The sequence below is a fragment of the Bidens hawaiensis genome, unplaced genomic scaffold (genome assembly GCF_021521415.1).
Source record: "Bidens hawaiensis isolate Kalapana, Puna unplaced genomic scaffold, B.hawaiensis_p1.1 tig00040690_1, whole genome shotgun sequence".
NCBI lineage: Eukaryota > Viridiplantae > Streptophyta > Magnoliopsida > Asterales > Asteraceae > Bidens > Bidens hawaiensis.
The window spans coordinates 24,165-40,805 of NW_027497199.1; the positions used below are offsets into that span (position 1 = coordinate 24,165).

The following is a 16,641-nucleotide window of genomic DNA, read 5'->3' on the forward strand; positions in this document are numbered from 1 at the left end:
TATATGTAAATTATACATTTATTGTAAAAATTGATAAGGATTGTGTCTGGATGACACAAATACTACTAACTACAGATGGGTGTTGGTGTTGGATCATGCAAACAGTCAATGTAATGGCATGCAAATATACATGATAAACATAAAGACAGTTGGGATTTAATGATTATTAATTAATTTATCTATATGTATATGTTGTACTTGAAACTATTGGACCAAGTACCTATGATGATCCTGCATGACAGTAGTATATATCCACCGAACGTACGTAGGGATAACCTTTGTGCCATTTTGACTGTGAATATATCCATTTTGTTTGATTCTGATCTTCCTTCTGACATGCTAAGAAATTAGGATTATTAGATCATTGAAAAGTTTTAATAAATTCATCAACTTTCTAAAAGACCAACATTTTAAGAAGCACATATATATATATTTACTGTTCTCACAAGCATTAAATGAATGTGGTTAAGATGAACACAAAAGATTAAATGAATGTGTTGGACTGTATACTTGTTTAATTTTGAAATATATGTATATCATAAACAAGTGCATGAAACAGTCAGTACATAAATAAGTTTATATTAGATAAAAGAACTTATACATCAATTCAATAAGCAAAAATGTCAAGCTATGAATTGCAACTTATACTTTGTTTAAAAAATTGTAACTTTGTGTAAATCAATTCAATTATCTCAAACCTAAAACGAAACTGACAATGATAAAAAAAAACCCCTAGGTGTGAGTAGTTGAATGCATTTCATTATCATCATTTTTTGAAAAACTTATTTATTTGCTATGCATTTATTAATAGTAATGCATGTATGCAATCTTTCTACATCAGATCATGCACACAAACAATCCATTTTGTTAACCTTTGCTACTTCATCATCAATTCCTCAAAAGATAATATATTGTACTCAAGGTGGTTTCTTGGCTCAAATTGTGTCTTTATGTATATTTACATCTTTATATAATTTAACTTTTTTTTATCTCTAAATCTTCTCATCTTTTAGAAACTCATCACATCGATCTTTACACGTATCTTTATTTAATTCAGTAGTATACTCAAAACATTTTTAGAATGCATGACAAAGAATAAATAAATGACTTGACAATAGATTTAAAGATACGCTATAAAATCACTATTTTTTTTTCTCTATTCTATTTTAAAGAATGAGATGTAGAGATTTAAGTAGTTTAAAACTATGCGGTGTCTTTGGAGTACACGAAATGCAGAGAAGACGAAAGCTTTCTATGATGCGGTTTGTTTGAAGATAATGTGGTGTCATTGGAGTACACGAAATGCATTGGTGTTCGATGGGAAACCAATGAATCTTAGTGCCACGATTAGCAACATAAAAGCTTTGGGCTTATTGTGGACCCGGAATAGATCAAATTTGGGGGAGATCTCATGGGAGAAATGGTGTGCCTTTGATGTCTACGCGGGGGTGCTTTCTTGGGGGTGTGTTTCTTGTGCTTTTTATCCTTTTCTTTTGTTCCTCCCGGGAGGTTTTGTTTCCGGTTGGTTAGCTTCTTGCTATGCCGTTTTGGTGGTTAATAAAGTTCTTTTTGTCGTTAAAAAAAAAGGTTTAAAACCGTTGTAAATACGTTTTTTTAGCAGCTTTATCTAAATTTTAAGGATAAAAGTATGATAAAGATTCTATTATGGGTGCTTAATTAGAGATGGTTTGGCTCAAGAACATCTAAAAAGTGGTATTATCGGACGTGCTTGAAAGGGTATCGTCGATCTCAGCTTTACATCTGTTTGTAAAATGTTATATAGGCATACATAGGAGACGGAGTTATTATATACCCGCTAGGATTTTCAAATACACTACGTACAACTTTTATTTATTTTTTTATAAAACTCAGAAATCTAGAAATATAAAAATTAAAATTAGTGGATTAGAAAATTACTCCAAAAATTAATTAAACTATTACAAAGCATAATTTGGGTAAATGAATATATATTTGCTTAAAGTGTACACGAGAGATTACGAGTATCGATTGGTATTAGTATCAAACTGGATAATGATTTGGTAGCAAATCGATACCAAATTTTGATTTTTCGGTAACAATATTTTCTAAATTTGACATGAAATATCGTTTCCGTAAAAAATGTTTTAAAATTTCAGTCCCAAACTCATCTGTATAAAGTATAAACCCTGCTCACATCCAAGTGAATCAGCATCTTAAACCCACCGGCGATGTTTAGCCTCGCCACCAAGCTCTCAACACGAACCCGGAGCTACTCCGGCTCACCCTCAGTCATCCGATTATGTTCCACCAAGCTCCACGACCAGTTTACCCCCAACCCTGTTGCCCTTCAAATGATTGATTATGCATTTTCCCTTTCCAGATCCCATCAATCAGGTCCTTTTATTATTATTATTATTTCATTTTTTTCAGTTAATTTTTGTTACATATAATAACTAGTATAAAGAGTAGTGTTTAGGTGTTCTCCGGGTTTGAGAATTTTAATCTCTCCCGGGTTTTTTGAGTTCGGGTTTTATCGGGTTTCGAGTCTTTGAACCAGAAACTAGAAAAAGTTTATTAATTGACCGAACATAGATGGATATGATCGAACAGAAAACCTGTAGAATTGAACGAAAACTGATCAAACAAAGCCTATAGATAGAATCGAATGAATTTGAAAAGAAAAATGTAGAATTGTTTATGAAGAGAAATTAAAAAGTGTAAAATTTGTAGAAGTAGTATAATATAAATAAGCAAGGGAATGCCAATTGGAGAGTCAAATGAATCTGTGATGGAATGCTAAACGAGTCAATGCGCACTGCTGGTCATCAAAGGCACAAAACTGTTTTTGTATTAAAGAAAGGATCAAACCACCACACTTTTACAAGAAACGTTAGCCACCTATTTATACCAAAACATACAACATAAAATCCGCATAATCTTAAACAACTTGCACAACTAGTTGCAAGTTACAACCTTACCTTCCTACATATGCTAACCTTCATTATTTTAACTTATCTAATATAACAACTTGACACACAAGTTGTTTGCACAAAGCATCCTTTTACTTAATCCAGAAGTCTGACCCGAACATTGACTCTTGACCTGTATGTTAACAAACCTGTGAACATAACGATTATGTCTAACACGCACTACGAGGGTATAAGACACAGAACGCATTTTTTGGTTGACCCCAGTAACTGAACCGAATTAGAATGGTTCCCGTTTGGGTTCCATTGGTACGAGTACTTTCGGGTTCAGGTCAACAGTTTCTCCGGTCGGGGTTTGGGTTGCAGATAAAAGTGACATGCCTAGTCATAACATTACTATTTCATTTGAGTGTGTGTAGATGAATCATATGGGCAAGGTTTATTGGTGCTAGAACAGTGCGAATCGAATCAGAATGATAATAATTCAAAAGGGTTGGTTCTTCTCGCAATTTCGACTCTTTTGTCCGAAAGGTTTGATTTTTATGTATTTATTTATTTTTTAATTATTTCATGTATATGGATGTAATTTGTTGGTGGTTTTGATTTTTTTAGGGGGAATTTTGTTGGGGCTATTGAGAAATTGAAGAAAGTTAATGACTTGAATGTTTCTTGTTTGCCAATTAAAGGTAATGCAAATCAGTAATGAAGAGATTTCATCTGTTTGAGTTTTAATGATTGCTTTATTTTGATAAGTTATTACTGTTTCTGTGATTTGGTTTAGTGGCGGCTAGTGAAGCTCTTGCAGGACTCCATTTAGAGTTAGAAGAGGTAATAACGACGACTGGGTCGTTTATCTTAGTGATTGAGATGTTGGGCTCGAGCTTGGCTCGTCAAAAGCCCAAGGTAGTTTGTGTTTCGTCTAGCCGGATCGTTTATTTTTAAAACTTTTTTTTTATATTTTTCACATATTGATACATTTAAAACTAAAGTTAGACCCTAATTTTGACCCGTAAGTACATAACTTTCAAAATTAAATACAAAAACTCATTATGTTCATTTTGTACACACATAGGATGATACTTCTTCAAATATAGCAGATGCTTGCTTGAAGGATTTAGATGCTATGAAACCGCAACTTGGATTATTAGATGCTCGTGCTAGAGGATTAAAAGGGCTTATAGAGCTTGCTCGTGGTAACGTAGATTCATGTATGTGCCTTGTTTCTATCAAATTAAACTTTTATTTGTTATTGTTGTTATAATTCGTTATTTATAAGGTTATTCAATTGTTTTATTTATGCAGCACGAACCTGTTTTGAAGACTTTAAAAATAATTTAGGCACTGGTAAGTTCTTGCAACTCTTGAGTCTTGGATTTGTGTTTTTAGTCTCAGAAGCTAGTTTTTTAATATTTGGTTAAATATATTTTGCATCTGTTTGTGTGAATTTTATTTTTGCCTTTTGTTCTTTGAAATGCTATGTATTTACTCTTTAAAATCTAATTTTCTTTTATTTTTATAAATGTAACCTAATTTCTTATTGTAATTATATACCGTTCAAAAATTTGAATTATTTATTCAAGTTTTTATAGGAAATGATACTTTTTCATATGCTGCATATCTGCACATAACACGAGATTTCTCAACTGCAAAGCAATTATACGAGAGTGTAATTAAAGGGATACCAGAAAGTAAAGATTATAGTAATTCATATAACTTGGCTGCGGGTAATATGGCACGCGAGGACATTATTATGGCTGCCACGTGTGCATTAGGACAACTCGAGTCGCACATGGGGTAATATTACATTATTACAAGTATTAAGAGACTAATTTTATATCATTATTTACTCAAAACTTATGTGTAATATTATTTGTGTTTTGTGTTTTAGGAACTTTGACGATGCAGAAAAGATATTGACTAGGGCACTAAGAATGACCGAAGAGCGTTTTGGTCCGTATTCATTTCGCATTATTTTGCATAAAGATAAGGCGTTCATTTTAGAGTTAATAATATGTTTATTACTAAGAGAACCACATTAACTCTTGTACAATTTAATGTACAAAATTAACTAAAATGCATGTAGATTTCATTATAATAAGATTTATTTTTAAAAATATAAAACTGATAGTTTATTCTTAAATACATAGGCTTGTAAACAAACCAAACATTCAGTGAACTCTTTGGCGGGAAGTTTTTTTATGTTCATTTATTTAATAAACAAATGAACACGAACAACAATTTTTGTTCATTTTGATGAATGAACATGAACAAATGTCTCGTTCGTCCAATTATGCTCGTTTGTTTACGTTTGTTTAAGCTTGTTTGTGGTCCGATACTGCTTAGTCAATTTTATTAAATATAATATCATTCATTGCATTTTAGCCTAGTTTTATTAGTCTTTTAGGCTCAACAGATTGACGTTCACGTTTACTTTTATTTAGTGTTCACTTAATTGTGTTCGTTTGTATCCGTTCATCTATGTCTAGTTATGTTTGTTCATTTATGGTCGCTTACGTTCATGAACTGTCCGTTTATACTGTTAAGGAACGAACACAGACAAGAAAACTCTGTTCGTTTAATTGTTCGTGTTGATCGTTTGTTTGGTTAAAGTCAAATGAACATGAACATGCACTGTTCATGTTTATTTGGTTCGTTTACGGGATTATATATGCATATACTGAATGCACATAATGAATATGTGCACATTTTTTTATTAAATTCAGGAGAGAGGAGATAAAATCTAAGAAACAATTCTATTTCGGTTTTCTAGGCATCCATCATCCAAAAATTGGAATAATATTAACTTGCATCGCTCTTATGTTTCGGCGCAAAGCAACAATCGAGCGTTCTAGTTCCCTTATGGTTCAAGAGGTTAGTCACACAACATAATGGATTTATTTGTATTCCTTCAATCTTTATTCTATACTGTAAAAACTCCTAAAATGGTTATTAGATGTGCGATTTCAACGTGATTATTGTGATTTAAATGTTCAAATAATGAGCGGATGATGTTTTGGCAGGGACTTTATAGAAGAGCATTGGAATTACTAAAAGCACCTCAATTGGAAACAGAAGGTAAGAGTGAGAGAAAATATTGTGATCATTGCCTATTTCGACTTCGAATTTTTTGACTGAGAATCTGTTACTGAAAAACTCATGGACCCCACCTAACTGCGTTGAGAACCTTTTCATTTGATGTTGCAGTTCAACAAGCTAAAGTATGTGGAAAGGACATAATTGCCCTTGCAAGAGGTATGGTTAGTTTTTCATTTCATTTACTTGGCTCGTTCCGAGCTCTCTTTCTAACGCTTGAGCTGAGCTCGTGAGTCGGTTTTTCAAGCTCGAGCCAGGCTCAAATTTATTAAAATAATTTATATACATTTTTTTATTATTTTTATATAAGTTTTCATTGTAACTTTTATATATTAGTTACTTTTATGATCATTTTATATACAATACATATTATTATATAAATATATATTAATGCATTAAATAAAAGTTATATAAATAATAGACTTGTTTATGCTTGCGAGCAAGCTCGCTGCTCAAGCTTGAAAACTGAAGCTTGAGATCAGGCTCGTTTATTAAACAACCTTATTTTAAGGCTTGAGCTCGTTTAAGCTCGGCTCGATTCGAGTTTCTAACGGGCCGATCTCGAGTAGCTCACGAGCCGACTTGGCTCGTTTATACTTTATGTCAAGCCAGCTAGGGCTCGATTCAAGATTTTAGCAAGCCGATCTCAAGCAAAGGCTTGGCTCTTTTACACCTGTAATTTCATATATACAGTTCACTAGAACTGGCTAAATGTGGGTTATGTTTTCATGTTTTATCTCAAAACGGTCAAGCTAAAACATTAAAAGAGATACGGATCAAATTGGTCGAGTAGGTCAGACTGGGCTGAAACTCGTCCAAAGTATTAACACACTTAAAACTGGCCGAGCCCATCTCGGACTGCAACTCAATCGGCCCGTTTAGCCAATTCTGAAATGTCTTATTGGGCCAACTAATTTTGGTTGTTAGTGAAGGTGGGTATGCTGAAACACTGTGTGTTCAACGAAACCGCAAGGCCGTGGGCGAGCAAATGAAGGTTTGGGCAGAGGCTGCATGGAAAAACAAAAGACTCTCGTTATCAGAGGCATTAGACATAACTTCTGATCCTAATTCCAAAATCCCAATTATAGATGCTAGAATCAGCAGGGCCTTTTAGAATCTTTTACATGGAGTACACTAAACTTTTGATAAATTATGTACAAGCGCTTGTACGTAGCGTTAGAATAAAGCAAGCGTTTTAGGCCCCATTTTTGTATGGAGCGGTTATAGAAAAAATAGCGTATTCTTTGTTTATTAAATCTTTCATTTGGTAGAATACATAGATTCGGCGTGTCTAATTGGAACAACGAAACGCTCATATAGTTACTGTAGGACTGTAGTTTTAAATGTCTGGATTTATTTGTGAATTGTGTGTTTGTTGTAAGATTAACGTGTTTCGATAGTATTCTTGCAAGCCAGATCATAAGCAATTTCCAACGGCGTTTAAACGTTGTAACTGAATTTTTGCAAGCCAAGACATTGAGGCTCCTAGTAGGGCCATAATGCCCTTGAACACCGTGCTTCACACCTCCTAACTCATATCAATATTTATTCATATTTTCTTTTTTTCGTAAGTAAAAACTGATTAACTAAAATGACTTGATAACAATAAAATCGGTAAAGACGGATAAATAGCCATATCAAATAAAAGGTATGTTATGGCCACCACACTCTTCAAATTGGAGAGCTCACGTATTGGTGGCGTTCCTCGTAAGGGTGAAATAGAAATGATCGGGTGGATCAGTGGCTCGTTAGTGATACGAGTTGCTGCTAAAAGAAAGTTTTTACATTCAAAGTTTAAAATAAAAAAAATACAAATGTATCATGTGATTCGCAGTTGTTTAGTTAAATCTTGTTACTCTACTATATATCGTTATATAATGATTAAAAACGTGTTTCTCATTTCGTTTGGAATATGCAGAATGGTGACAAACGAAACAGCTATATATTATTAAAGAAACTAAATTTATTAAAATACTTTTTCCTAATCTTTTAATAAGACAGAATATGCATAATATTATTCAAAAGACAAGTAAAAAGGAATTCAATGTTATTAATAAAAAATTTTCAATAGTATTCAACTCTTAAGAATTTTTCATATGTACTAGAACATTTTACATATTTTATTATTGTATACAATAAACCCGTAGAAAATCTAATAAAGAATAAAGTTAGCACATCATCAATCCAACCACTCCACTATATAGGGTGATCATTTCATATAATTTTGTATTTTATGTACTGCAAGTTGAACATCGATTTCCTTTAAACAATTATCTATTTTTTTTTCTTCTTTAATATTATTACTTAAAAATAATAACTTAAATGAAAGGTTATTAAACTTATTAATGAGAGGTGACATATAAAGTTAAGAAGCATATTGGAAATTTCTTAGAACAACATATCACTAAGAAAACATATAGATAACCAATTTTAATTTGAAGGCTGTTCAACGATGTGTTGACATCTACGAATACTATGACTCGAGCTCATTTGAGTTAACATGCCGAATCCAAGTTAAAAGCTAAGCATGTGTTCAACTCGAGCTCACGTTCATATGTTTCTTTTTATACAAGTCTCAAAAAACAACATTACACAATTCTTTAAAAAGGTGACATTACACAATAATAAATAAAGAGTTGTCTTGACATTTTACATGAGGCGACGATTGAACTGTGTTATGTTGTATTGTGACTAGGCCAACGAGTAAACTACTTTCAACTCATTATGTCTCGAATATAATATGAACCAACAACATTTAGCCAAATAAGTTCGGACCGAATTTAATCAAGTGTTAACGACTAACGAGCAAAGATACAAACGAGCCACGAGTTGTTTTCTCATAACTAAATCAATAGCATCATGCAAGCTATTTCAAAACTGTATTTTCTTTGCCTTTCCGTCATGTTGTGTACATATTAGTCATAAATTTTAATGTATTTTTTTTTGGCTTTTCGTATAGATTTATATGTTTTTGTCATCAACTTAATATTTATTTAATCATTAAAAAAATAATTAATTTGTACCGTAAAGAATATTGACATCAAAGCGGCCTTTTACTTGTGGAAACGAATAAACGTGTGGAAGTTAGCTTAACTTCCATCAATATAACTTACATTTAATGCACAATTAAAAAAACAATAATCAACTTAAACCTTTACAATATTTTGTCAAATATGGTTGTTTAGGGCCTTAGGCATCATACATTATCCACACAAACATGTTGATTTGATCGTCGTAAATTGATCATGAGCGAGGTTAAAATAACCTTAAATCTGAGACCACTATCAATATCCCAATCGGTCAAAGTTAGAGAAATAATATTATAATAGTAATAAATATTTTTTGGGAGAAGTTGCACATGTGTTATCCAACTACTCCATTACAATATTTTTTCGTCTTTTAATGCAAGTTGAATTCATTAGCTTACAGCCTGCATGCACAAATCATGCGTTAGTCGTTGTTAGGTGTCTTGACTTATTTTTAAAGTAAACACCCCATTTTCATTTAAAAAATAATAATAAAAATAAAATTATTTTGAATGCTACAATTTAAAGTTTAAACCATTTCTATCACAATACACTTTTTATGTTAAGTATTGGAATTTCTTAAAAAAATTTGTTTTAATTGGACATGTTTTGTGTTTTTTACGTGCCAATCTTGTCGGTTTATTGAGGTATTGGTGTCTTCGGCCGTGGGTTAAATCGATTAACTTGAACATGTCATAAAAGGGTGTAAATGGGATAAACATGTCACAAACGGATCGACCATGCATAACTATTGATGTTGCAATTTCTACTCAAATAAATATCTAGAAATAATATCATGGACAAACCAAGTAAGTATACAGGGGCGTCTGAGATCTATCAAGCCCTTCAATAAGTATCTAGAAATAATATCATGTAACGTGTATAAGTGTTTTTCAACCAACCCCAAGATTTTAAACTTAAAAGTTATAAGTCTATATATATTGCATTTGAAAAACAAAAGTAAAAACAAAATAATAAAAGTAAAAAAACTAAACTGTGTAATATCATTCCGTGGTCATATATGATTGCACGAAACATCATTAATTGTAGCTATTTGGTTTACCGGTAACAATTACAAGTTATCATCGACCCGTACAAGAGACGGAAGCCCCGAAATATACCTATGGAAAAACATTTGGAACCGCCTTACTCATTAGAACACAATTACTTAAATTCAAGACAGAACATTATTCGATCTCAGTAATGTTTTTAAGGAAGACTAGCTAACGAGGTTTTTAAAGAGAATTAATTAAATTTGCTTAAATAAAAGACAAACATTTTATAATTTTAACATGCAAGCCCACTCCGATGGCTTCCCTGTTTTATTCAAATGAGTATGCAACGATTTTCTAAGTTTCTAATTCTATAAAACGTCAAACACGTTAACGGCACCGTCTTCGTTATTTCCTGTTTGTCGTTAAATAGTCTCTCTTCCAAACACTTCAAACCTTCAATTTTCTCCGACATAACGATTATTTTCATCATCCTTAATTAATTTCTTTCTTAAAACCATAAATAACATACGATGACAAGTCGCGGCATATTAGAAGTTGTATTGGTCGATTCTGAAGGCATACGAGACAAAAAGTTTCTAGGTAAGAATCAAGCTCATACTAATCTTACCATAGTAATCAATTAATTATGTGTTATTGGTTTCAGGCTGCATAGTTTGTTGCACAACATCAGCTGTTCATAGACCGTATGTATGTGTCGAATACGGTGATCAAAAGCGATTAAGCAAGGTTGCGGAAGGTGATATTCAGTTTTAAAGCGATTAATTATGTAATTTATGTGATGAAAGATTAAAATGATTTAGTGAAACATGTATATATAGGAAAGGGGAAGAAATCTATTTGGGAGCAAACGTTCAACTTCGAGATTGAGTACCCGATCGAAGAAAACAAGTCGTTTGAAAAACTCGTGTTTCGTGTGATGGACAAGCATAAACTCTCGGATGATGGATACGTTGGTGAAGCAACGTAAGAATATTTTATTTGAACTTTTACCGTATTATTAGAGGTCAGATATTATGTAACATATCTGAGCTCTAATAATACAGTAGAATTTCAAATATTGAAAACTTGTTATATCATTTTATCTGTATTGAAAACTTGTACCACATAATAAATATATATATATATATATATATATATATATATATATATATAATTGAAAACTTGTACCACATAATAAATATATATATATATATATATATGTATGTATTGTGTTAGACGGTATAACTTTACAATACATGTGAAAGAAACATTAAGTAAGAAAGAAGATCTTAACTTATATTTTTATTGAATATTGATGTAGGATTCATGTGAAGGATGTTGTGTTAATGGGGCTGGAGAAAGGGGAAGCCGGGCTCGGAAGCCGGAAATACAGGGTGGTCCGGGAAGATAAATCCTACACCGGGGATATATCCGCAGCGGTTTCATTTAAGGTTTGTTAACTTCACTTACAATACTTGAACTTTAAATATCAAACAAAATTAGTAGATTTATCTGAACAATATATATGCATTAAGCAAGTTTTGTATTAATGTGACTATTTTGTCAATTATGTGTTTTGAGTTCACACTTACATTATGTATATACATTGATACACAGAGGAAAAACGGAGAAGATAAAGAAGTTGAAAGGAAAGCAAGCATTGAGCATAAAGAAGTCCAAAGGAAAGTAAACATTGAGAATAATGAGCATTGTGAATAATGAGTACAAAAATGCACGATGTATGATACAATTTACTAGATTCGTTTGTAATTTGTTATAGGCATTTAATTTGAATGTAAAATTTATGATTAATTATATTCGATAATAATTTAAGTAACCCTATGGGATCTTCGAAGGATTCCATTTATAGAGGTAAGGTTTGTTTACGAGTGATTTAATGAGTGAGTACGGTTGCGGTTGCTGTAGGTTTGTAACTTTTTAAGAGGATGATAAATTTGATTTTTATGGTTGTGCTAAAAGCCTAAAAGTATGAACGGTCAAACAACAAGAAAGCAATAGCATTGTTAGATCTCTATTAATAATTTTTTTATGGGTAGTAGGTTTAAACTAACATAGCGCTTTGACTCCCTCTTTTTATTCCCATATTCATATGTTTTAAATCTTGTGAAGATTCAAAAGTTTTGTTTGTGTGACAGGTTGAATCATTAATTAAACAAGCCAAGTGAGTTGTAATAGACTCATGTTAAATAAACTTTTAAACAAAATAACACCTGATTGACTACCTTTTTAATAATTTTTATATTTTATAGTTGTAAGAGTTTATTACACCAATGGTCCCTGTGAATTACCCAGATCACATATTTGGTTCATAAATATTAGAAAATATACGGAAGATCATCACTTGTTATATTTGGTCCATATCGCACAGTTAGTCAGCCTAAGACCAAACCCAATGCAATGCATTTAGAGCATCTCCATTGGTTGTATACCGTCTATATCCCATCTGTGAGAGAGAGAGAGAGAGGATGGGGAAGGAACCGTCCGCACTGTCGGGCGGTTTTTTGCGAGGGCCGGGATAAGAGAGAAGAGGATGAGTGGTGATGTGGAGAGCCGGACGGTTTGTTTTCTTCTCCATTGAAGATGCTCTTATGGTGTATATGTGGCATGAATGATGAGTTGAAGGAAAAAGATTGAAAATAAAAAGGTAGAAAAATCCTTGTTAAGTGCATATATTTGTGGTGTTGTGACGGGAATAGAGAGAGAAAAGTAGAGTGAGAATGAATGGTATATAGGCAAGAGAATGGATGAAAATGATGATTTGACATGCATTTATCTATTTATCATTAGAGACGATATAAGCATCAACAATAACTTAAGCTTTTTTTAAACATAGGAGACTTTATAAACTAATTGATAAGAAGCTAGCAAGAAAAAGAGAGAGGAGATGAGCAAATATGTAGTTTGGTAAATTTGTAAGCGTGACTTGTCTATATTATTATGTGTAGTAATATATAGTAAGCATTATTCATAAAGTTGACAAGTGTTCAAAACATGAACTTCATGCATGGCGTGGATGTCGTCAACTCCTACATATACCAGAGACCATCCATTTTTCTCATCACTTTCACCCTCACAATAATAGTAATATTATTATTTATTTCGTGTTCAATTCTCCTCTCCCTACAATCCAATGAAGTTATTTTCTCTGGCTCTCCTTTTTGCTTCCACTCTCTTCTTCCATGCAACCTTTGGTACGTAATATTAATCATCAATCAACACCTTTCAATTATTATTATTATTATTATTAGTAGTAGTAGTAGTATGTGTAGGTGCGATTATATGCGAGGATTTGACCAAGGACAATTGCTCGTTCGCGATCTCATCGTCTGGAAAACGATGCGTGTTGGAGGATTTCGAGGATCCGAAAGGAAAGGTTGAATATCATTGTAGGACCTCGGAGGTTACGGTGGAGATCATGACGGATTACACCGAGTCTGATGACTGTGTTAGGGCTTGCGGCGTCAACAGAAACGCAACAGGTATTTCCTCTGATGTGTTACTCGATAAAAACTCAATTGTCACACTCTGTGCGCCGCAGTGTTACCAAATGTGCCCCAATATTATCGATCTCCACTTCAATTTGGCCGTCGGTGAAGGTACTGGTTTTTCCCCAAATTTAACGCATTATTGATTCGTTTGTATTGGAATGTATTAGCAGATTAAGACACGCATGCTTATTAGGTTAATTAAAATATTATTGCAAATTGCAATGTTATATTATATGAAGCCACATTGAATAATAATCACGTTACACAAACTTTTGAAATATCTAATCAGATTAGAGTCCACTGGCTTATTATTCAATTCAGTTCCTTATAATATAATATAAAAATTATAAGGAAGTTGTATTTAACCTAATAAGCATAGTGGGCCCTAATCTGAATATACATTCCCACTAGTTTGTGTAATTTATTCGTCTAATTTGATTTACAATTTGAAATTGCGTATATGGGTGATTGATTATAGGTGTATCGTTGCCGGATCTGTGTGAACAACAACGTAGTCATCCTGATTGCGTGATGATTGAGCTTCTAAGTTCCAGTTCTGTTGCCGGTGGTCCAACAGGCAGTGCAAGTTATCGCCGTGAGTTTAGTCCGGCTCCTGCACCGTCGATCTATTAATTTTGTTTGTTGGTTGTTTGAAATTTTGGTGTAGAGCATTTGGCGGAATAATTTAGCAAATTAGTGAAAGTAGATATAGAAGAATATGTTCCAACGATCCAATGTTCCTTTTTGTAATGCATGTTCAAACTTGTTATTCTTTTTATCTTCTACAATGAGCAAATTTTAGCTTTCAATCTCTCTATTTTGGGCTGTTGCTTATATGTATTATAAAAATTGCAAAGCACATCTAAAGATAAAATTAGTTCTTTATTTTGTTTTAAATAACTTGTATGCATATCTTGTTGGAAATATTTTGGATTAATAATAATTATTAATAGATATTACTAATAAACTAATTATTAACGAGTCCAAAAGGTAGAGATGAATATGCGATATCCATACTCTAAAACGTGTGGTTAAGAACTTAAACTTCGGTGAAATGAAAATGGGTTTGTCCCACATTGACAGAAGAGGAAACTAACGCTGTGTTCCCGAGCTCATTTAACGAGTGAAAGGAAAGGATCTATTCCTCTCCTTTCCTTTCCTTTCCTTTTCTTTTCCTATCTTTTCTTTCAATTCCTTCCGTATCGGAGAAAAGAGATTCCACCCAAATTACCCTTTATTCCTCTTATCTTGCCATTTCTTTCTTTTCTTTTCCTTCCGTTAATGAAACTCGGGAATACACATATTGTTCTTTCCTCCTTTAATGAAACTCGGAAACATATATTGTTATTTCCTTCCTTTAATGAAACACGGGAACACAACAATTTCTTTCCATCCCTTCATTTCCTTTCCTTTCCCTTGTTAAATGAAACTCGGGAACAAAGTGTAAGAGCATCCACAATAAGCACCCCGAATGTGACAATCCTCGATTTCGGGTTAAATTGTATTTATTTTGTATTTGTTTTTATGTTGTAAACCGACCCGATTTATATCCCGAATATTTCAAATATATAAAATATTGGATTTTATGTTACTAAAACATTCCCGCTTGTCTAATTTGAAAAACCCCTTTTACGGATTCGAAAACGGACTTAAAACGCTCAAGATACATCAAAAACGAACTTTCGGACGCGAACCGACGTGCTGACCACCAGCAGATCAGCAGCAGACCAGCAGCCCATTTTTTTATTTTTTATTTTTTTGTTGTTTTGTGACTTGTCTTGACCCCTCTTGCATGCAAACCTTGATATCACACCCCATGCTTGACCCTTTCAACCCACTCTATATATACACTCATATCCCCTTCATTAATCCTTGCTCATTCATCTCTTTCTCTTCCAATTCTCAAGCATTCAAAGGTGTTCTTCATATTTTTTTTGGCAGTTTGACTTTCCAAAGTCAAACTGACCATAGTCTTACATTATAATCAACTTGTTAACACTTATTTATACTTGAAGATTGTTATACAACATATATATAATAGCACCCTTTGTACCTTCGGTGGGCATTTCTCCGGTCTCGGTCGGTTAAATGTCCGGCCCATAAGACAAAGCTACATGGAGGACTCGTAGTAGTCCTTGATTATATATATTTTCCGCATCTAACTATCAAACTAGTTATACTTGTTTAACTTCTGCTCATCTTAGTTTTATTTTACATTTTGAGTTCCATGGTTATGGGTTTGTAGAGACTAGCCTCCGTTATTCCGTAAATAGCTCCAAACCGGAAGCCGAACTCTTGTTTACCAGTTTGTTTGAATAGTTGTATAAACATGTTATATGTAAGATTTGAGTTTCTAAAATCATTTTAATTAGTTCAATGGTTATGGGTTTGTAGAATCTAACCTCGGTCTTATCCCGAAACAAGATCCGTACCGAAAACCGAACTTTCGTTTAAAGACTTTGTTGTTGACTTTTTGTATGTAAAACTTTGGTATTATTATTTATAAATTATTTTACAAGTTCTATGATGTTTGGACATGTGGTAACCATTCTTGGCCTTATTCCAAGATAAAAAAAACCGAACCAAACCGAACTAAATCAAGTTTACTCGCTTAAGACACACAAGTGTGTTTTTAACCATTAAAGCTTATATATTTCTTTAAAAATACTTTATAAACTGATTTTAATTATTTTCACAAAGTATTGGGAATGTTGAATCCAACTTGATCTTATAACAAAGTTTGGACCGATTAAACCGAACACTCGATTTACGGACGTTGTTAGTTCTAAAACAATAGAACTACATACTTGGTTAAGTCTCTTTAAGATTTATTGAGTTATCTCATACATTTATTATTTTGGGAAAGTTGACTTTGGGTTTGGTCAAGTCACCAAGACCCGAACCGACCACCCGAACACTCGTTAAAACGCGTTTTAGTATCTATATTATAAAGGGACTTGTTTTCTTGCATTTTTACCCACCTTATTACTTAACATAGGTTGAGTAAAATTAAGGGCTAGATACTTTAACCCGGTTTCGAGCAAACTTACATTTTTAAAGGACTATTATTATAATTTCTTAAATATTTACATTTTAAACATTAAACTTTAAA

General features: G+C 32.8%; 3 protein-coding genes across 3 annotated transcripts; all 3 read left to right on the top strand.

Moving 5' to 3' along the window:
- Window positions 1-2,205: 2,205 nt before the first annotated feature.
- Window positions 2,206-7,337, top strand: LOC143592328 (uncharacterized). Its single transcript, XM_077072271.1, has 12 exons — window positions 2,206-2,373; window positions 3,326-3,437; window positions 3,519-3,592; window positions 3,688-3,734; window positions 3,979-4,114; window positions 4,209-4,250; window positions 4,496-4,700; window positions 4,795-4,856; window positions 5,677-5,777; window positions 5,927-5,981; window positions 6,111-6,158; window positions 6,932-7,337. Exons 1-12 carry the CDS (start codon window positions 2,208-2,210, stop codon window positions 7,111-7,113), a joined length of 1,230 nt encoding a protein of 409 aa, XP_076928386.1. The 5' UTR covers window positions 2,206-2,207; the 3' UTR covers window positions 7,114-7,337.
- A 3,195-nt stretch (window positions 7,338-10,532) lies between these two features.
- Window positions 10,533-11,766, top strand: LOC143592329 (elicitor-responsive protein 1-like). Its single transcript, XM_077072272.1, has 5 exons — window positions 10,533-10,620; window positions 10,685-10,777; window positions 10,860-11,004; window positions 11,342-11,471; window positions 11,638-11,766. Exons 1-5 carry the CDS (start codon window positions 10,551-10,553, stop codon window positions 11,737-11,739), a joined length of 540 nt encoding a protein of 179 aa, XP_076928387.1. The 5' UTR covers window positions 10,533-10,550; the 3' UTR covers window positions 11,740-11,766.
- A 1,690-nt stretch (window positions 11,767-13,456) lies between these two features.
- On the top strand, window positions 13,457-14,162 carry LOC143592325 (uncharacterized). Its single transcript, XM_077072269.1, has 2 exons — window positions 13,457-13,637; window positions 14,008-14,162. Exons 1-2 carry the CDS (start codon window positions 13,457-13,459, stop codon window positions 14,160-14,162), a joined length of 336 nt encoding a protein of 111 aa, XP_076928384.1.
- The last annotated feature ends 2,479 nt before the right edge of the window (window positions 14,163-16,641 follow it).